Consider the following 22,442-nt stretch of genomic DNA (forward strand, 5'->3'; position numbering starts at 1 on the left):
TATACGTGAAGTCTTGACCAAGTGTGGGTTTGGATGGGCAGTGCGGTATAGTACGATACGGTGCGTTTAGCTTACTTTTTGACTCATGTTACAGTATCTAATCTCACTACTATTGTTGTTTTTACACTAACTGCAGATAAACGCACCTCCCATCCAAACCCACCTTAAGGTGGCATCATTAGGAACATGCATTTATATCATCATGCTTCAAGATAAAAAGATAAAGAAGTTCAGACCAAAGCAAATTCGTGGCACTGGAAATATAATCCTTGGACTGATGACATTCGAATCCTACGCTTTCATCAAGTCAGTAATATGGAGCAATTGAGGAAACAAGCAGTCCATCCAAATCAACAAATGGGCAAAAGTTGCAGCTGATTGGAAGGTTTCACATATTATTGATCCACCAATATTTATATTATTAGTTGCTTACTTCTTGTTTTAATAAAAAAACAATTAAATAGTAACTTGGGTCCATGTAATTTTATTACTTAAACAATAATTTGGGTCCATCCATATTATTAAAGTGAGTTTGAATAAACGATATATTTACTTATAATTAATGTAAAAAAGTAGTGATAATAAAATTAAATACTATGGACCATCTCAAAATTTCGTATCGGAATTAGATTCTATACAAACTGTACCGATTGGGTTTGATTCGCTGCCCCACCAAGAAAAATGTCCACAGTGATGAGCAAAGCTGGTTTGAAGATTTTAATAATGATGAAAAAAACAAAAGGGTGCTTTCAAGCAATGTTGGTTGTGGGTCACTGTGTTAACTTTTTCCTTTATAGATTCCGTGTCAAACTAGGTTTTATCTTAATTGGAAGAAATTAAAATATTTGGATGCTTATACATAACCATGCATATGTGGGTGGATGATTTTCTTTTGGGACAAAAAACACAATAAAATAGGATTGCAAGTTGACTCTGTAAACCTTTTTTTTTATAAATTGTAAAACAATCTTAACAAAATCACATTTTCTAGAAAAAAAATCTATCTGTATTTCTTTTTAATTAACCTTTTCATTTTTTATTTTTTTAAACTTAAATTTATAATTTTTTCAAATCACTTTAAAATAGATAGAATTTTTTTTATTTTTTTTACTTGACATAGATGACACATCAATATTTAATTATTTTTAAAATTTTTAAAAATTCAAAAATATTATAAAAATATTTTTAAAAATTAAAATTATTAAAAAATATTAAAAAATTAAAATTTTAAAAATTAATTAAATGTTGATATATTATCTATGTGACAATATACGGTATACAAGTTTAAAAACAAAAAAATAAAAAATTTAATGAATAATTAAAATAATTTTTTTATAAAGTTGGAGAGAAAAAATCATTATGCTTTTTTTTTATGGTGAGAAATATTTCTAACAATTTTGTAATTATAATTTATCATCAATTTAGTAGCTTTTCATGCAATTGACCAAATTATATTTATAAGAATTTTGTTTCATTGTACAAATAAATTTTAAACGTGGAAGTGAATGAACACCATGTTTCTATCACATAAACATGGAATAAAAAGAATGGAGTCAGTCCATCAATTGAACTGATTATACAGAATTTAATGATTTGTTTTGATCCGAAAAGTATATATAAATCCAAAGAGGGTCAAATCGATAAAAAAAACAACTTAAAAAATAAAAAACATGGATTGAAATCTTAAAACCTGACCTTTTTATGTAATTAATAAGATTTTAACCTTTAAACTTTTATTTTATATTTCTGTTTATTATTAATCATTTTTATTAAATATTTTACATTCAATAATTATTAAAATATTAAAAGGAGAAGATTAATTTACAATTTAAATCACCAAACTTAATTCCTATTTTTATTTAAATCATAAACCTTTAATTTAATCAAATTACATCATTTAGATTTTATTATTAATAAATTGAGTCACTTGTTCTAACATTATCAAAATTATTTAACGAAAGGCTGAATCAATATATATATTTGGCTTAAGCTTTTAAATTTTTTCAAAAAAAAGCAATTAAGTCCTTATTTTTTTTTTGCACTCAATTAAGTACTTGAACTTTTAAAATGTATCAAAAAGGCCCTCAAATCTTTTCAAAAAAACAATTAAGCCCTTTTTTTCATTCTATTGGGTTTGAACTATCAAAATGTATCAAAAAGGTCCTTTGACCGTTAAAGTTAACTGTCTCTAATTTTTTCAGTTAAAGCCACCCTGTGTCACAACTACGACATGACATGTGACAAAAAAAATATAAAAACTAAAATTCAATAAATTTTATAAAAATATTAAATTTTAATAAAAAATTATAAAAATCGTAAAAAATATAAAAATTGTAAAATTTAGAAAAATCATTAAAAATATATAAAATGCATCAAAAAGGCTCTTTAACCATTAACTTTAACCGTTGATTGTTAAAGTTATCGACCCCCTAATTTTTTCAGTTAAACTCATCATATTTTGCAACACAGGGTTACATGTGGTGAAAAATGGAAAAAAAAATAAAAATCAATAAAAGTTATATAAAAATTATAAAATATTTCTTTTGGTACGATAGTTTTTATAATTTTTTAAGAATTTTATATTTCTTTACATTTTTTTATAATTTTCTTACGACTTGATAAAATTTTATAATTTTTTCTATATGTCTTTATATTTTATAATCTTTTACAATTTTTATAAAGTTTTACAATATTTTTATGATTTTTATAATTTTTTTTCTAATTTTTATTTTTATTAAAATTTAATAATTTTTAGGTTATGAGACGTGGTGGCTTTAGCTGAAAAAAATTAGGGGCGGTTAACTTTAACGATCAATTGTTAAAGTTAATGGTCAAAGGGCCTTTTTAATACATTTTGCAGTTCAAGTACCCAATTGATTGCAAAAAAAAAAATATCAGTGGCTTAATTGTTTTTTTGAAAAAGTTTGAAGAACTTTTTGATGCATTTTGAAAGTTAAAATACCCAATTGTGTGGAAAAAAAAAGCAGGGTAATTACTTTTTTTGAAAAAGTTTAAAGGTTTTTATACCCTTAAGCCTATATTTTTATACACCATCTTATTGGATTTTTTGGCAAATATCTTACTGGCATTTTAAGTAATAAAGTAGATTTTTTAGGGTTTTCTCAATTTTTGGATTTGGGTAAACTAATAAGAAAAATTAATCTTTTTATTTCCCATTTGATGCGAGATTGATAGATTTGTCAATTGATTTTTTTTTTCATTTTTTTAAAAATTGGAGTCTATGCCAGACATATTACTTGAGCCATTGGAACTCTAATTGCTTCATCCTACAACCCTTACACCTTGACAGGTTTGCTTACGGAAGCCATATTGAACTCTTTATCAACTCAAATTATGGTTTATATGGCTTTAGTAGATCTAATTGCTGCTGATTTTCTGAGTAAGAGGATGAGCTGCAATTTCAGACTTCAAGTAATAACTTACTTTATTCTTTTACTAGGAGCTAGTTTGATGGCTTCCCTTAATCTAGGCCTAAATTTTATATTAGATTAGACTATTCATTACTTCATCTTTTAGCAGTTATAGTTCTTTTTAAATTTCTTCAAGAAAAGGAAATGATGCTAACATAACCAAGATGGATCATATATTGAAAGACTCCTTACTTTTTTCACTTATTGTAAAATATCCAAATCCAGATTTATAAATAATGAAATCAACACCCAAAGTGAGGAAATTGGTGGTTCAATGATAATTGATATGCAGTTCAAAGAGTTTGCTTGTAGATGAAACATATGTCTATATAATATGTCCTCAAATTGCTTTACAAGGAAGGCTAGTGAGCTTCGTTCTAGTTACGAGTCTCTCTTTCCCTCATTCTTGTGGAGTGTGCCTCGCATTTTGGACAAAACATGGTTGACGTCAGGACGAGGAAAAGCCAACGTCCCAACAACATGACACCAATGACACGACATCGACGTTACGACGAGGAGATTCGCTACGTCCCAATGACGCGATGAAGGGCGTCTCGACGAGGTAGCATGCCACGTCACGACGTGACGAAATGTTCCCTACTCAACCCGGATTATTCTCCTAATTAAAATTTGTTATATTTTCCTAGTCTAACTCTGATTATTCTAGAGATGTTTTAGTCATATTTGTACACAAAATTCAGCATATAAATAGACCTCCTAGCAACCCTGGATTGTTCAGAATAACAACAACAAAATTAAGAGAGAGTTTGTGGGAATTTCATGGAATTTTTGTATTTCAGGTTCAGAGTTTATTTTTTTCTCTATTTTGTACTCCCCTTTCGATTTTTGTCGAATTTAGTGAAATTTTCTTTGTTCGTGGTTTTTTATCCTCTTCGGAGTAGTTTTTCTACTTAAATATTTGTGTCTAATTTTCTCGATTTTCATTCGTGTTTGTTGCATAATTTGGGTTCGACCCAATAAACTAGTATCAAAGCCTATTTGAAGGGGTCATTGTATCCCTGTTTTGATATGCCAATCAGCAAGGCCTTTTCTTTGAGGATGACAAGATGTAGTCACATATGCGTTTTTGTGAGGGTTTTCGTAGTAACTATAGAAATAATTTTTTCTTGAATTACAACTTTGTATTCGGGTTTTGGGTATTGTACATTTAGTACATTTAGGTTTATTTTCTCCATATTGTACTCTTGTTTGTTTACTCATTTTGTGAAAAGTCGAAGCTTCCTTTGCCCGTTGTTTTTATCATATTCAGAGGGGGTTTTCCATGTAAATATTTGTGTGTTTGGTCTTCTTAATTTTACTTGTTCGTTGATTATACAAGTCGATCCCTAATAGTTCTCAATCCTTACATCTGCATCATTTATAGAAAAGAAAAAGAGAAAAAGAAACACCTTTTTTGCCAATTCTACATGAGCAAGACAAAGTAAAAAAGAACATTATGATGTTTAAGTGTGGTAATGAATGAACCAAATAATAAAGGACTCTTCTTTTTTTTCAATATCTTTGTTGTTTAAGATTAACTTCTTTTTGTTTGTTTAAGGTTGATTTCATTGGTATACACAAATGGCATGTACCTTTTAAATACGTAAGTCAAATTAAATTATGCCAGAGTGTCTATAGATATAGGAATTAACATTTTCATACTGGTAAGGGAGTATCACTACAATGGCTATTTTTGGCATCCCCAAGAAAGGACTAAAGCTTAATATTATGGTGACAGCGATGGACATGAAAGTATTCCACCTCTAGATTTTGTTTCTATTGTGGATGTAAGGTATAAAGATAAAACAATATGTTCAAAATTCTCTTGGGGCATTCCTAATGTAGATGGATTGCCTAATAGTTGGTTTTACAATAGCCTATTTTGGATTGATCTTCTAAATTATGTTGCTAAAGCAAAAACTATAGCGAAGTTCTAGAGTCATGTTATTTGTACTCAAAAGTATAGAACGAGTTAAAAAAGGATAAGATGAAGAATTAAATTAGATTTGTAACACCCTCACCCGACTCGATTGTCGAATCCAGGTATAGAGTGTCATAAATGGACCCAATTTGAACTAAGGACCACATTACAAACTTAATAAATTTAACTAAGACTTTATTAAATAATATATGTATCTTATATTCAAATCCTTAATATTCAAACAAAATATTACTATACCAAAATTTTGGACTTCTCAGTAACTACTTAGCTACAACATCATTGACCTCGAGGCGAAGCCTCTTATAATACCCCCTTCTTATATGCACGAAACAGCTACGACATCAAAACCTTGGATTAATTCAGATTGACTTAATCCTTTCGCGAGTTTCTTGGCACGCAAATCCTGCAACACAAGTCAAACCCTTGTAAGTTCGGATGAACTTAGTGAGTTTCTACATTACACGAAAATAGACCATATCTTACAGGGGTTTAATTAAATAGAAATAAATGTAAATAAACTCCCTACTTGTTTGCGAAATTTCTCTCAAACCCATTATAGCAGACTTTATCTTATTCCCGATCCTATCTACTGTCGAATAGATTATTGTGCGATTACCTTCCGGACATCCTATCAGCCTTAATCAGCCTTGACAGTTCCTTTGAATGTCTCGCCATCTCTAAGGATTCCATCCTTTCTTTTACGTATATTCTTTCTTTCACCTATCCCCAAATGTGGATTTCTTTTTCCTACCATCCTGTACTATTAATGCGGCCCTTCGGCCTACCTCCTAAAGTCCCTCAGTGGGTATTCCAAATCTGGTTAGTCCATAACAAACTCTTTTTCTTATCATAATTCCGTATGACTTGTTCACATTCCTTTTGTTCGCATGACTATAGGGGTCCCGTGCCACTTCAGTAGACTAAATCTCACTTGGTCTAAATAGTGGTTAGATTACTTCTTCGTAATCTTCTTTAATCACATTACTTTACCCTTAAGCGTAGCACGCCCTTCTGTTACAATCCATTGTGACCTACAGTACTCAATTAACTGTCACTGAGTGGCCATCTAAGTTCACGATTACTTTTTCATACTATATCCCCACATAACTAGCCTTTTTGGCTGATGTTTCCTCAATAGTTTCCTATTTAAGAGAAATAGTCTTGACATACATGACTGTTACCTAGCACCCATTATTGGTACCTTCCTCTCGCTAATTTCATTGAATGCCTTTTGATGGTTCTTAATGGCACACTCACATCTGCAACCCTAGGGTACATCTTCTCTTGCTTGACTTTACTCTCATCCTTAGCACAGCATTTCCCTTGTTTAAATTTTCCTGGGTTATTACCCATATGCCCTTATGACACTCACGACTACTATTCTAATAGTCTTTTCTCATTTTCCTTATGTTTCCCATTCATTGGCAGATTCCTTCGACCCACTAGTAAACTATTTCATGTCCATACTTTCAATTTCCTTCTAACCTTTTTTATTTGTTTGCTAAAATTTCTACGATTACTACCTTGACTATCTACCTGTGTTTACTGTCCTAGTGGACTACCCCGTGTTTACTGTCCCGGTTACTTATGCTGTTATAACCGAGCTATGGTCTTACACAATATACCTTACGTTTAATGTGTTGACGGACTCCATTGGTTGCCAAAACCTAACTATGGTCTTACACTTTGTGGTCTCCATGTTTATTGTCTCGGCGGACTATCCCATGTTTAATGTCCCGACAAATTGTACTAGTTACCTTAACCTAGCTAATGTCCCGAATGACCTTACCGCCATCGTGGTGTTGACCCATAAAGCTTGTTAACCGCCGTCACGGTGTTACTTTATTGAACCTATTAGCCATCAACATCATCATATCTTGTATACACATTGATGCTAGAAAACATAAGTGTCCCCCTTCCTCCCCCACCGGTAATGCTCGAAGCTTCGCACATCATGGGTGCACTTAATGACACTGTATGGCAATATCTAACAGAGTCATCCATTTTCCTATCCGAACTTTGTCTAATCCTAGTGAATATCCCCTTCCATAATTTCCATATGCAATACACACATTTTATAAATAAAACATTATGGGATCATGCATATCGAACTAAAATGGTGGATACTTATAGACCCATACAATTTTTCAACATATTGAACTAAAATTACGATTCGACCATGTAATATTACTTAATATTAGTTAAACATAAGACAATATTAATTTTCATTTTGCTTTGCATGCAAAAATCATTAAGGATAATATACACAGATATTAATGATATTGATAGATATTTTATTAAACCTATTTCTTTGAAAAATTACAAGCACATATAGACAAAAATCACCACACTAAGGGCACTAGATCCCAACAATTACATCATTAGTTTTGGTCATGAAGTTAATCCACTAAAAATACTATGATTGATCTCCCAATTATATACCATTATGAAGGCAACTTAGATTTATGCTTTTGTCCAATGACCTTGTCATTAGTGTGTTACCCCTTATAGGATATCTTTAATCCTTTGGGTTAAATGTGTTAACTCATTATGGTCCTATTTTATATCATGATCACCATAAAAAATAGTAATAACAATCATTCGTCCTAAATGAATGACCGGTGGTCACGTCTTTTTTCATAATTCATGTAATGCCAATGAGAGGATATCATTTACTTTGTAATCGACCTATGAATTTCACTATTGTAAATGAATCCATGCCATACATAAGTCATATACCCAACATATTAACTTTCAGCTCCAATACCAATGGAACATGGACTTTCAATATATCAAAGTATATGAGTTAGATAAACATGGTCAGTTACTTATATAGGATTGGGGTAAGTCATGCCATAAACGTCACAAGTGAATAAAATCATAAATGGATCCAGAATAAATTCTACTTGAATTTTGAAGATGAAGCACGTGATTCTCACACTTGGGTGAAGGCAATGAACATTACTAGACTGAGCAAACCCTAAGGCTTATTTCAATGTGGTAGGTGAATGGAGCTGGACAAATAGAACGTTAACTTTTGTGTATGGGAAAGGTAAAAATCTCATCCAAAATCTCGATCCCTTTGATAAATCAGTTATTACTAGTATTTTTGGGAGGTTTTCCAGATATTTTTCATCTCAAAAGTTTTAACTACGACTGTGAAAAGAAGGCTTGAGGCCTTAAGTAGTCCAGCTCTCAAGATTAGCCCAAAGAAAGCTAAGTTGGTTACTTTGAAATTGAGGACCACCTAAGTAATGGGACCATCATGAATCCGAAGGAGCAAACCATGGGAGACTTCTACGAGTTGAGTTGCGACATATTTTGAATAGAACTTAATGAACCATTAGGAAAATGGTACCATTATTAGAGGGCTGGTAAAATTGATCCCTTGTTAAGATTCATAAGCGGCTCAGTCTAAAGCACAAAAAGAAAAGTTGAGGCTAAAACAGGTGTAGCATGCTATCCAACTCTTTTGACTGAATGCTGAAGATAAGATTGTTGTCACCTATCCGAATATAATGTTGGGATCAACTTTGAGGCAGGAGGATGATAACAAAAGGGGTGTTGGATAACATCTCAAAGGAAGTTTAAGTTTGTTGTGGGATTTAATGTTCGGACTTTAGTTGACTCAACATCTTGTGTTTGTGCTTGATGTATGCCTTCCTTATCTTTTGCTTGGTCTTATTAGTTACTGAAATTAAGGACTAGAAGTATAGTTTAGATCATATGCATTTATATGACTCATTCATATAAATGACTGAAACCTGGATGTAAGGTGATGATCCGTCTCTCAAATTTATTTCTAGAAAGATTAATTAAACTGATTTGTAAATCTTGACCAAGTTGGCATTGGTGTGTATTTGTCGTATGGACTTTCTTCTATTTTGCAATGAAATGACTTCTTGTAAGCATAAAAATCAATAAAAAAACAAGTCCCACAAAAATTATAAAAATGCTAAGCAACTTGAGTATTAAAATAGAATTCTTTTTTAAAAAAATATCAAATCTTAAACGGGATATTTTCATTTCAGCAAACGAAAGGATAACGCGTGTCAAAATTTCATTATCCTATCAATAATATTGGAACCACCGTTATAATCCGTTGTTTCCTCTTTGAAGGCTTCACTCCACAGAGCTCTTTGCTCTATCCCCTTCCAACGATGGACCGCTTCTCTCTTCTCTTCCTCCTCCTTTCCTCCGTCGTTGCTTCGGCCGTCGTCTCCGACGTTAATAGCGACGGCGATCCTCTCATCCGTCAAGTTGTTTCCGATGGTGGTGTCGAGGAGGACTCCGATGACCATCTCCTTAACGCGGAGCACCACTTCACGCTGTTCAAATCCAAGTATGGGAAAACCTACGCATCCCAGGAGGAGCACGATTACCGACTGGGAGTCTTCAAGGCTAACCTGCGTCGGGCCAAGCGTCATCAGCTCCTGGACCCCAGTGCCGTCCATGGCGTCACAAAGTTTTCCGATTTAACTCCATCGGAGTTCCGCCGCCAGTATCTAGGCTTGAAACCGCTCAAGCTCCCAGCCGATGCTCAAAAGGCTCCTATCCTTCCGACTGACAACTTACCGGATGACTTTGACTGGCGTGACCACGGCGCCGTCACTGGCGTTAAAGACCAGGTAATATTAGAATATAATTAGTTTAATCACGCATATCATCCTTTTTATGTCATTAGTTAAATTTCTCGCTTTGTTTATGATGATTCTTATTTGTTTATGTTTATATTTAGGGTTCCTGTGGATCGTGTTGGTCGTTCAGTGCGACGGGGGCTTTGGAGGGAGCCCATTATTTGGCGACAGGAGAGCTTGTAAGCTTGAGTGAGCAGCAACTTGTTGATTGTGATCACGAGGTTTCAATCTTTCTTACTTTTCTTTACATCTCTTGATTATTTACCAAAAGAATTTTATCCTTCTACTTACAAGAATTAAAATCCTAATTCTATTATTTTAATTTATCCGAATTTAATGATGATATTTTAGTAAAAATGAGAAGTTAATTAAATTGGGTTGATATTGTTAAACCTTGTAGCAAGTTATATGCAAGTAGTTTAACAATTGATTTGTAATAAATTAGTAAAATTTACCTATTTTAATTCATGTATTTACTAACAACTGAACTAACTTGTCAGTTTTTGTGAAGTATGACAACCCTTGTAGAGACTGATGCTTTAGATGGGTGAAAACTGTCTGTTAAGGATGTTAATTAACTGGGAAAACTTTGATGCTGTTCTGTAATTTCAAAATTTTCTTTTACATGGTTTTTGGCTGCAAATTCAGTGCTAACATTTGGCTACCCGCTAAAAACACGCATTAATTATCAATCTAACAAACAACAATCTTTCAACTAAAGATTGGGTATTTTACAGTGTGATCCACAACAATATGGTGCGTGTGACTCAGGGTGTAATGGTGGTCTAATGACCTCTGCTTTCGAGTACACCCTGAAGGTTGGTGGACTTGAGAGAGAGAAGGATTACCCTTACACTGGGAATGACCGTGGTCCCTGCAAATTTGACAAGACCAAAATCGCTGCCTCTGTTTCTAACTTCAGTGTCATTTCTGTTGATGAGGATCAAATCGCTGCTAATTTGGTGAAGCATGGTCCCCTTGCTGGTAAGTTTCATGCCGTTGGGAGTGTCTGTTACGGTCATTGATTTGTGAACGAATCTAATCTAAATATGTTTTGGTTCTTGCAGTGGGTATCAATGCAGTTTTCATGCAGACATATATGGGAGGGGTTTCATGTCCTTATATTTGCTTTAGAACTTTGGATCATGGAGTTCTTCTGGTAGGGTATGGAGCTGCTGGTTACTCCCCAATCCGCTTTAAGGACAAGCCTTTCTGGATCATAAAGAATTCATGGGGAGCAAACTGGGGAGAGGACGGATATTACAAAATATGCAGAGGTCGCAATGTTTGTGGAGTAGACTCCATGGTCTCAAGTGTGGCGGCTTTGCATACAAAGTCTCAGTAGCATTGCCCTGTAAATGACTGATATAAGTAACGGTAATATTAGTATCCGTCAGTATGTCTTATCTCTGGATTTATGCCATCTGCTAGAACGGGTTTATTCCAATCCTGGTTTATGCAGCCACCTTTAAAAGGCTGCATTTAGTAGCTTTAGAATTTGAATCTCAGCATATGAACCTCTTTTTTCTTGGGCAATGATTTTCATTGTACCAAAGAAAAGGGGTGTATGCTAGAGATGATTATTACTTATTTGTGTTGTAACCAAGTGTTGTGATGTATATCAGTCTACCTATATATGAATTTGGAACTTGGTATTATCTCTGGGCAGGCCAATGGCAGATTCCCCTTTATTGTTTCTCCTTTTTCGCGGTAACTCTTGGCCTTGATGATGGTTGTAATACAGAGATGTTGAATCCAGCTATTGGATACTAATACTCGCCATGTAGGGTAAAATGTGTGTTCTTTCCGTCTCTTTCTGTTCACTAATTTTCCCGTGGTCTTCCTTTAGTAATCACAGAAGAAAAAGGTTGTTAGATACATGACGCATACAAGAGCGTCAATTCCTTTTTGTTTTCCAAGACTGCTTTGTAGTTCACCAATCGTTGCGCATAAAAATACAATAATACGCGTCAGCCAAAGGGCCCTTCAGTCTCACCGTCTATTCTGTCTCTATAGTCTCAATAATATCTAAAAGCTACAAACCTTTATTCCCTGATTTGATTCCTGTCCCACGCAAAAAAAAAAAAATCTTGTCATTTCATTTTATTTTTTTTGGGTTATGTGAGTAATTAGGGTAGATAATTGAATTCATCTTACCGGTTAATTATTTATAGATATAATGATTTGATAAATAATACAAGGATTAAAAGAAATTAAAAATTAAAATGAGTATTTTCATTTTATAAAATTAAAAGGCGAAACAAATTTTGATGCCTAACATAAAATACAACTTGATGGTTTTAGACGGGTTATGAGGTAAGCAACGAAAGTCTTCTGGCCCCATTCATGCCTCCTTCGTCATATTAAGTTAGGTGTTTATATTTTTTTATATTTTTCTAATTTCATATTAATTGTAAAAAGATAAGGATAATAAATTGGAATAATAAATAAGAAATCAAATCAATTCATTATTTTTAACTGTAAAATACAAAAATAGAAATAGTGAGAAGATTGCCTCAAGATAATAAGTTGAGTTTTCACACAAGATGGTTGTTAAATTAAATGTATAACATTAAATTATAAGTAATGATTTGATACATAATTTTTAGAGTTTTTAAACTCTTAAATAGACTTTTTCAAGAGTAGAGTAGTTTTCTCAGCCTGATCGACAAGGAATTTTGCACCTCAGTCTGGCCTAAATTTAATTTAAATAATAAAAAATATTTTTAAAATTAAAATTTAATTATAAAATTATATAAAATATCAATTAAAAATATAAAATATAATATTTTATTATTTTTTGAATAGTGAAATGAGCTTTTTAGGCAAGCCGGTTCGCCGAGAAAATGGACTTGAACATGAAAATTTTTGGAACCGGGCCTTGGCCCGGCCCGGCCTGACCCATGAACATCTCTACTCCATGAACATCTCTATGCACATGTATTCACATGTTTATTTATTTTAAATTAATTATATATTTTTATTTTATTTAATTAATGTAAATAATAATTATTTAAAATACATGATCAATTACAAAATATTTATTTAATAATATATTTTTATTTTATGAAATATATAATAATATTACTTATGAAGATTTTTTTTTTGACAAAAAAGGACCCAAAGGTCACTACCTCAAATTAAATTGCATCCGAAATAACAATGTTATGGTTATCACTAGGATAATCCATATTAAAGTTCAAGTTACAACACTTAGAAAGAGACCAGTTACAAAGAAAATCGACTAATTTGTTACAATTGCGATTTTTTATATTTATTACAAAGAGACCAATTACTTATTAAGACTTAATTTAATTAGTAAGTGATTACTATTCTAATCTATTTTTTATATTTTTTACATTATTTTATATTATTTTTATTATTTATTAATAAAATTAATATTAAAATAATATTTTGAATCCAATACTCTATTATATAATAAATAAAAATAGAATTAATATAATTTTATCAATAATCATTCAACACAGTTGTATAGATATTTTTGTTTTGTATTAACTCATATGTATAATTAAAAGAATTAAACTTTGTTATATATATGATTATTTTATATGAATTTAGTTATTATTAATTATTAAATAATATTAAAATAACAATATAAAAATAAAACTCTTTTCAAATTTTATCGATTATTATTATCCACCATAGTTTAAATGTATATAAATTCTATTATTATATTTATAAGACATTATTCATGATAAGTAACCTAATATTTTTATATTTACCCCATCAATTAATATTATTTTTTGTTAATAATAATAAATAATATACTGTAACAATTGATTTTTCGTGGTACCGAAAAATACTATTTCGAAACTCCATTTCTGTAAATCAAGTATAAAAATATATCAAATATTGGTCTAGTAATTTTATCAAATTAATAGTTAATTAAGACTCAGAAACTAAATTGTAAAGTTCAATTGCTATAGAGTTTTAATTGACGAAAGGCGTGGGGACTTAGATAGCAATTAATCAAAGGGTCAAAATGGTTAATAAGCCACTATTAAGTACAAGTTAATGGAAAATGATAACAATCTTTGCTAAGTAAAATTAAAAGTGGATTATGGTAATTAATTATGATTTAATTAAGTTAACTATATACTAATTAAACTATTTATATAAATTTAAGTGGAAAGAAAGAGAATATCATCTTCTTTCTCTTTTTTCGTAGTCCATAGAGAGAAAAAGGTTGAAGAAACTTTCAAACCCTTGGTTATTCAGCTATATATTTAGGTAAGAAATCCAAGCATTTATTCTTGTAATTTTTATAGATTTGTGATCATGGGAGCTTGATTTAACTAGCCATGTATCAATTTCATAATATGTTACAGTTTTATAAAGTTTCCGTTGTACGTTGCTTGAAGAATTATGCTTGAAATTGATATATTCTAAGTGATACGAGTCACAAAGGCCCAACCCAAGTTCAAGAACGTGATGGGCTCAAATTACCACAAGGCCCAATAACGATATCAAAGGCCCGACAAATGCGTTCCAAACTAAATGGGACCATTCAGGAGTTCGTTAGCAAGGCCTTAGATGCGTACACAAAAGAACGAGAAAATCAAGATTCACTTTCTTGTTTTCAAGAAAATCAAGAAACCGAATCTTGGCCCAATTTTGCTGTTTGGAGCGATTTCAAGAATCAAGAAAATCAAGATTTCAAATCTTGGAAATCTTGGTCCAAGAAACCGAATCTTGCAGCCAAAGCACATTGGATCTCCGTCACGAGCATCAACGACTCAATTTCGGTAAAAGATGGATCACAAGCCCAAGTTCTTGAAGGCAAGGCCCAATAAGAATATTTCAAGCCCAATCAAGGAATACACCCATATTTAGTTGAAAATCAGGCCAAATTATCAAAGGGCCCAATTTGTAAACATTTTAATTGTTAATTTAAATTTTAGGCTTTAGGAATGTTACATGTTAAAATTCGGCCCAAAATAGTCCATTTAAGTGCATGGCCGAATTTGCCTATTATTTTTATTAATTAGGTTTAATTTTTAAATTTTCTAATAAGATTAGTATTAGTCTAAGGCCTATTTAAAGGCATGGCCGGCCACCCTTGTATTCACTACTTAGAATTTTATTGAAATTTTAGATTTGTTGAGTGCAGAATTTTCTTTGAGGTTTTCTCCAAGAATTCTCTCTTGAGTTTTCTTTAGAAGTTGTTTTAACAATCTTTTGATTGTGGGAGCCATCTTCAACCTTCTTCTTGCCATTGATATTCTTTGGAGGGGAGATTAGAGTCGTTTGAAGGGAGTTGTGAAGTCTTTCGGGATTTCAAGGCTTCTTAGGACTTTAATTTAATTTCTTGCTGTTCAATTTCTTTTCTTTATTTCTGCTTGTGCTGAGTCTTTATCTAATTGCTTTGCTGTTCTTATTTGCGTTTCAGCCTTGTTTATACTCCAAGAATTCTTCGTCTAATCGGTTCCCTTCTTGGCAGTAGAGAATCGATCCAAAATTCCCTAATTTCTAGGGTTCTTACCGATTATTGCCTCCTCTTTTTGGGTGAAATTTGGCTGTTGGAATTTGGGCATTCTTTGCCGAATTGATTTGTTGGCAGATTCGCATTACTTCTATACTTCCAAAATCATTTGAGCCATCTATTTTATTTCTTTCTTGCCGTTCCAATCCCTAATATTCAATTAAATTTCTAATTGTTTTCTTTTGATCTGAAATCTGATTCGTTTTGTTTTTTTTTTCGTAATTGATAGGGTCGACTGTTGGGAAATCATTGCCTAAGCACAATTCGATTCTTGGCTTCCAAGAATAACCATCTCTAAGGGTGTCTTGGTTTCTTGCTGTTTATTAGTCGTTTGTTTAAGATCTATCTCGTATCTAACTTTAATTTTCTGTTTGGTTCAGATCTGATTGTTTAGAGCCTCGTAGGAGTTTCCTCGTGACTTGACAACTCGATCTTGGTCCGCGCGCAACCCTCTATCATTTGGTATCAGATTTTGGGTGTTTTGGGTGTTCTTGTTTTATTTCTAAAGTGATCTCTATTTTTTAAACTACAAACAGCAGTTTTACCCAGAAAAAATTTTTCGAAAAAAATTCATTTGAGTGGGTAAACGTTGTCTGATTGATCTGAAATTTTACGGAGGCGATTATATATGGAAATTATACAAATTGCATACATATAACTCAATTAAAACATATAAATACACAATTTAATTACACGAACTTACCTCGATGAGTATATGTAGATACGGAGGCGATTAATCCGAGATTTTCTCTTTGCCTTGACCTAACTTTGTACGAGGTCTGACTGGATCTATATGGATAATTTAACCCAATTCAATATATTTCACATTCAATTTAGTCTAACAAATATTTTTGCAAAATTACCATTTTGCCCTTATACTTTTAATTTCTTTACAATTTAGTCCCTAGTTCATAAAAATGGAAATTTACACAATTTTACCACAACCCACTATGGATGAATATCAAATAGGTCCTTGGAAAGCACTATACTTCAATTATTTCACAATTTTACCATGTAATATTTCCTATTTTTCAATTTAATCCCTATTTGACAATTTCACTAAAAATTCCTTTTCAAAAGTTGTTTATCTAACAACAACCATTCATTTTCTATCATCAAACTTCAAAAATCATATACATTCATCAATGGTAAAACCCTAATAGTTAAACAGTTTCACAAATCAGTCCCCGGGCTAGCTAGATTAAGCTACCACGATCCTGAAAACATAGAAATCATTAAAAACAGATTAAAAATATATACCTAATTGAAGAAATTAGGGTTGCCGAAAGTTAAGCTTCAACAACGGTTTCTCCCCTTCTAAATTCGGATGAAAACAATTAAAAGATGATGGCTTTTTCATTTGTTTTATTTATTATAACATATAATTACTAATTTCCAAAATTAATCTTAATTAACTTTAATGATTACAAAATTGCCAAGCCAACATCTATCACTAACTCACAAATGGTCTAATTACCATATAAAGACTTCCATTTTAAAGTTATATAGCTATTTAATACCTTTAGCTATTAGAACTGAACTTTTGCACTTTACGTAATTTAGTCATTTTTATCAAATTAAACATGTAAACGGTAAAATTTCTTAACAAAATTTTTATACGGTAATACTATCATGCGGTAGACCATAAAATAATAAAATAAAAATTTCAACTTCAGAATTGTGGTCCCGAAACCACTATTCTAATTTCACTGAAAACAAGCTATTACAACTCTTCCCCTTAAAATAATTTTTGTCCCCGAAAATCTTACCAGAAAAGAGGTTCGGATATTGCTTTCCCATAGCTTCCTCGGGTTACTAGGTAGCTTCTTCTATTCCGTGTCACTGCCAGAGAACTTTTACTAAAGTTATGTTCTTATTTCTCAATTCTTTCACCTCTCATGCCAGAATTCTGATCGATTCTTGACTATATGTCATGTCAGATTGAATCTCGATATCTGTTGGGGAAATGAAATTTGAAAGGTCAGATCGGTACCATCGTAACATAGACACATGATAGACATTATGAATTCTTTCAAGTTTTGACGGTAAAGCTAATCGATATGCAACAGGTCAAATTCTTTCTGTAATCTCATATGGCCCAAAAAATTGAGGGCTCAACTTTTCTTTGCGACCAAACCGAAGAACTTTCTTCTAGGGCAAAACTTTCAAGAATACTCTATCGCCGACTTGGAATTCTATATCTTTATGTTTAAGACCTGCATACGATTTCTGACGATTTGAAGTTGCTTTCAAGCTATCTCATAATATTTTCACTTTTTCATCAATCTCACGAATCAAATCAACCCCGTGTATCTTTTTCTCACTGAGCTTGGTCCGGTATAATGGAGTTCGGTATCTACAACCATACAGAGCCTCATACAGTGCCATTTTTATACTCGACTGAAAACTGTTATTATACGTTAATTCGATTAACGGTAAATATTTCTCCTAATTGCCTTCATACTTTAATACACAACAATGAAGCATATCTTTGAGAATCTGAATCACACGTTCGGACTGACCATCGGTCTGAGGGAGAAATGTAGTCCTTAAAAGCAACCGTGTACCAAGAGCTTCCTATAACTTTCTCCAAAATCGCGATGTAAACCGTAGATCTCTATTCGAAATAATGGAGACTGGCACTTCGTGTAATCTAAAAATATCAGAGACATATAAATCAACCAATCTATCAAGGGAGAAATCTATACGTACCGGAATTAAATGTGCAGAATTCGACAAACGGTCAACGATAACCCAGATGACATCTTTCTTTCTCGGTGATAGGGGTAACCCCGATACTAAATCCATAGTAACTCTATCACATTTCCACTCTGCTATCATCACTAGTTGTAACAGTCTTGAAGGTACTTGATGTTTAGCTTTAACTTGTTGATATATCAAACATCTTGATACGAAATCATAAATCTCACATTTCATTCCCAGCCACTAGTACATCTATCTCAAGTCATCATACATTTTATTACTTCCCGAATGAACAAATAAGCTACCACTATGAGCTTCATGTAAGATTCTCTAAATAAGCTCTAGATTCTTCGGTACACAAACTTTACCTCTGAACTATAAGCAGTCATTAGGTCCTATCTAAAATTCTGAATCATAAGTCAATTCACACTGTACCCATTTAGGTAACAACGTACTATCACATTTCTGAGCTTTACAGATCTATTGCAAAAATATTGATTTAGCTTTTAACTCGGATAAGATTGAGCCACCATCAGATAACATCAGTTGTGTATTCATCGCTCGCAGAGCAAACAAGGACTTTCTACTCAAAGCATCAACAAATACGTTTGCTTTTCCAGGATGATAATCAAGATCAATTTATAATCTTTTAACAGTTCGAGCCATCTACGTTGTCTTAGATTCAGATCTTTCTATGACATTAGACACTTTAAACTCTTGTGATCGGTAAATATGTGAAATTTTTTGCCAAACAAATGGTGTCGCCAAATTGTTAACTCAAACACAATTGTTGCCAACTCTAAGTCATGTGTCAGATAGTTCTTTTCCTGCAGCTTTAACTGTCTGGAAGCATAAGATATTACTTTGCCTTCCCGCATCAAAACACAGCCTAATCCATTTAAACATGCATCATTGAAAATCACAAATTCTTTACCCGATTTAGGCTGAACTAGAACTGGTCTTTCAGTCAACAGTGCTTTCAACTGATTGAAACTTTGTTGACATTTATCAGACCATTCAAACTTCACATCTTTCTGTAATAATCGCATTATCGGTGTAGCTATCATTGAGAACCCTTTAACAAATCTTTGGTGATAGCCAGCTAATCCCAGAAAACTTCTGACTTTAGGTACATTTCTCGGTGGTTTCCAGTCAACAACTACAAAAATTTTACTTGGATCAACTCTGATGCCTTCAGCTGACACTATATGTCCCAAAAAACCGACTTCTAGAAGCCAAAACTCACATTTTCTAATTTTGGCTAATAATTGTTTATCTTGCAGAGTTTGCAAAAAAATTCTCAAATGCTCAGCATACTCGGATTCATCTCGGGAATATATCAGAATATCGTCAATAAATACCACAACAAATTTGTCTAGATATGGTCTAAAGATTCTGTTCATCAAATCCATAAATAATGTAGGTGCGCTAGTTAAACCAAACGGCATCACAAGAAATTCATAGTGTTTGTACCTGGTTTTAAATAAAGTTTTCGGCACATTTGAATCTTTCACTCGTAGCTGATAGTAACCAGAACGAAGATCAATATTTGAGAATACTGTAGCACCTTTCAATTGATCGAATAAATCGTCAATACGGGGCAGTGGATTGATTGTAACTTTTTTGAGTTGACAATAATCTATACACAATCTCATCGATCTGTATTTTTTCTTAACAAACAGAACCGGTGCACCCTAAGGTGAAAAATTGGGTCAAGCAAAACCCTTATCTGTCAACTCTTGTAGCTGTGCTTTCAATTCTTTCAATTTAGTAGGAGCCTTTCTGTAAGGTGCTATCAATATCGGTGATGTTCCCGGTACAAGTTCTATAGCAAACTCGACCTCTTTGACTAGAGGTAATCCAGGTAACTCCTTTGGAAACACATCAGGATATTCACAAACCATTGGCACTGATTCAGGCTTCGATTCAGACACTTTAGTATCCAATACATAAGCAAGGTAAGCATTGCAACCTTTTCTCACATATTTCTACGCTGACATAGTTGATATAACAATAGGCAACCCATTCGGATTATCTGATTCAATACAAAACGTCTTATTGTTTTGACATTTTAATAGGATAAGCTTTCGTCTATAGTTTACAATAGCATTATGCAGAGTTAGCCAATCCATACCCAGAATCACATTAAATTCATCAAACAGTAACAGCATCAAATCAGCCGAAAAACTGTAACCTCGTGTCATCAAAGGAGAGTTCTTGCAAACTTTATCAACTAACACATATTGACCTAAGGGGTTCGATACTTTAACCACAAATTCAGTGGACTCAGCAGTTAAATTCTTACTAGAGACTAAATTCATTCACACATAAGAATGAGTGGATATCAGATCAATCAAAGTAGTAATATTAGTATCAAAAATAAAGAAAGTATCGATAATAACATCTGGCGCAGAAGCATCTTCTCGTGCGCGAATAGCATAAGCCCTAACTGGTGCTCGTGCCTCAGATTTCACAGCAGAATCTTTCGTTACACCACAACTACCACTCACAGTTTTAAGATTACGAGGTGGTCTACCTCTCGCAGTTGTGTTGCTTGGCCTCATAGTTTAAACTCTCTCTTTCTCAGATTTCTCTAAACAATCTATAAGATAGTGGTCTAAGGAACCACACCTGGCTTCTTTCTTCCCTCGACACTTACCATAATATGGTCTGTTACAGTGCTTACACTCAGGTTTGACATCTCTAACGCTACCCACACTCGCTATAGATGTAGCTTGAGGTTTAGGACTAGAGCGTGGAGTACCTCTGTTTTTACTAGAATATCCCACAGAAGTAGTAGAACTAGTGTGATGTTCTTTTAATTTCTTTGATACTGACTGATAGAAATTCCCAGTCGATCTCTTTCTCGAGTCTCTAGCTTCAAAATCTGCACATTTATTTTCTTTACTCAGTTCTTTGGCCTTATGTAACCGATCAACTAGTATAACGAATTCTTTCAACTCAAGAATTCCGACCAGAATCTTTTATGCCTTTGTTTAATCCATCTTCGAATCTCTTACACATAGCAGTCTCAGTCAGAATACACTTCCAAGCATATTTGCTCAATCTGACAAATTTCCACTCGTATTTTGATACAGTCATACAACCCTGTTTGAGCTCTAAAAATTCTTTACATTTTTTATCCAGAAACCTCTGACTGATATGCTTCTTTTGGAACTCAATTTGGAAGAATTCCCAGGTGACCCACTCTCTCAGTACAATTAAAATCAACTTGTTCCACCACTGATACGCTGTATCTTTTAGTAATAATACTACACATTTAACACATTTAGCTGGTGTATAGGATAGCTCATCAAAAACCCTGATCATATTATCTAACTAGAATTCATCTCTCTCGGGATCATTCTCAGTTGTAGCTTAGAATTTTTTGGCCTTGTACTTATGTATCTTATCAATAGGAGGCTTACTAACTCAGATTGATTCCATACCTTGAGGAATAATGGGAACCAATTGGGGAACAGGACGGTGTAGAGGTTTTTAAGTAGCTGGGTTCGTTTGTACAAACTCAGTGAACCATTGATTCAACATTTGGAAGAAGGCTTCCTTAGCCTCTCCTCCTCGGCCCTCAGATACAAGCCTCATACCGTTCAAAGCTGCTCCGTGAACAGAGGCTTGAGCATTACTCTCTACTTCATCAAAATCAGCTCGGTTGGAAGTCATTGCTATATGAAAACATGTTTAGAACAATCAGGAGATATCACACTATCGCAAGTTATATAATGGCATGTATAACTTATTTTGGCTAATGTTGGCCTATATGTTTTGTTGTGATTATGGCCACTTATTTGGCTTGTGGTTGGCATATTTTGGATGTGCATAAGTTGTCTTAATATGGTTGATATGTGGTGTGAATTGTGGTTGAATTATGGAAAATGAAATAGTTGTTGAATGTGCACATTAGATATTTCATAAGGTTTGATGTGAATTTGTGCTTTGTTGTGGAAGGTATATATGTATATTGATGTTAGGTTAAAATGGTATAATTGGTACTAATTGGGAAGTTTTGGTATGTTTTGGTAAGTAAGCTAAGTGGCGTGAAATGATGCAAATTGCTTTGAAGGTTGTTGGCTTATTTGGTCCAATTATGTACATAATTATACATGATATGGATTGTCATTTGAGGTACCTAAGGGCATATTGGTTGTATGTGAATATACCATATGTTTAAGTCTTGATTATACTTGTTTTGGATGCCTTAATATGGC

The 22,442-nt window shown here is 32.9% G+C and overlaps 1 protein-coding gene across 1 annotated transcript; it reads left to right on the top strand.

Annotated features, from left to right (window-relative positions):
• The first annotated feature begins 9,356 nt into the window (after window positions 1-9,356).
• On the top strand, window positions 9,357-11,668 carry LOC107910208 (cysteine proteinase 15A). The gene is made up of 4 exons (XM_016837990.2): window positions 9,357-10,001; window positions 10,112-10,231; window positions 10,748-10,994; window positions 11,078-11,668. Exons 1-4 carry the CDS (start codon window positions 9,534-9,536, stop codon window positions 11,353-11,355), a joined length of 1,113 nt encoding a protein of 370 aa, XP_016693479.1. The 5' UTR covers window positions 9,357-9,533; the 3' UTR covers window positions 11,356-11,668.
• The last annotated feature ends 10,774 nt before the right edge of the window (window positions 11,669-22,442 follow it).

The sequence above is a fragment of the Gossypium hirsutum genome, chromosome D02, assembly GCF_007990345.1.
Source record: "Gossypium hirsutum isolate 1008001.06 chromosome D02, Gossypium_hirsutum_v2.1, whole genome shotgun sequence".
Classification (NCBI taxonomy): Eukaryota; Viridiplantae; Streptophyta; class Magnoliopsida; order Malvales; family Malvaceae; genus Gossypium; species Gossypium hirsutum.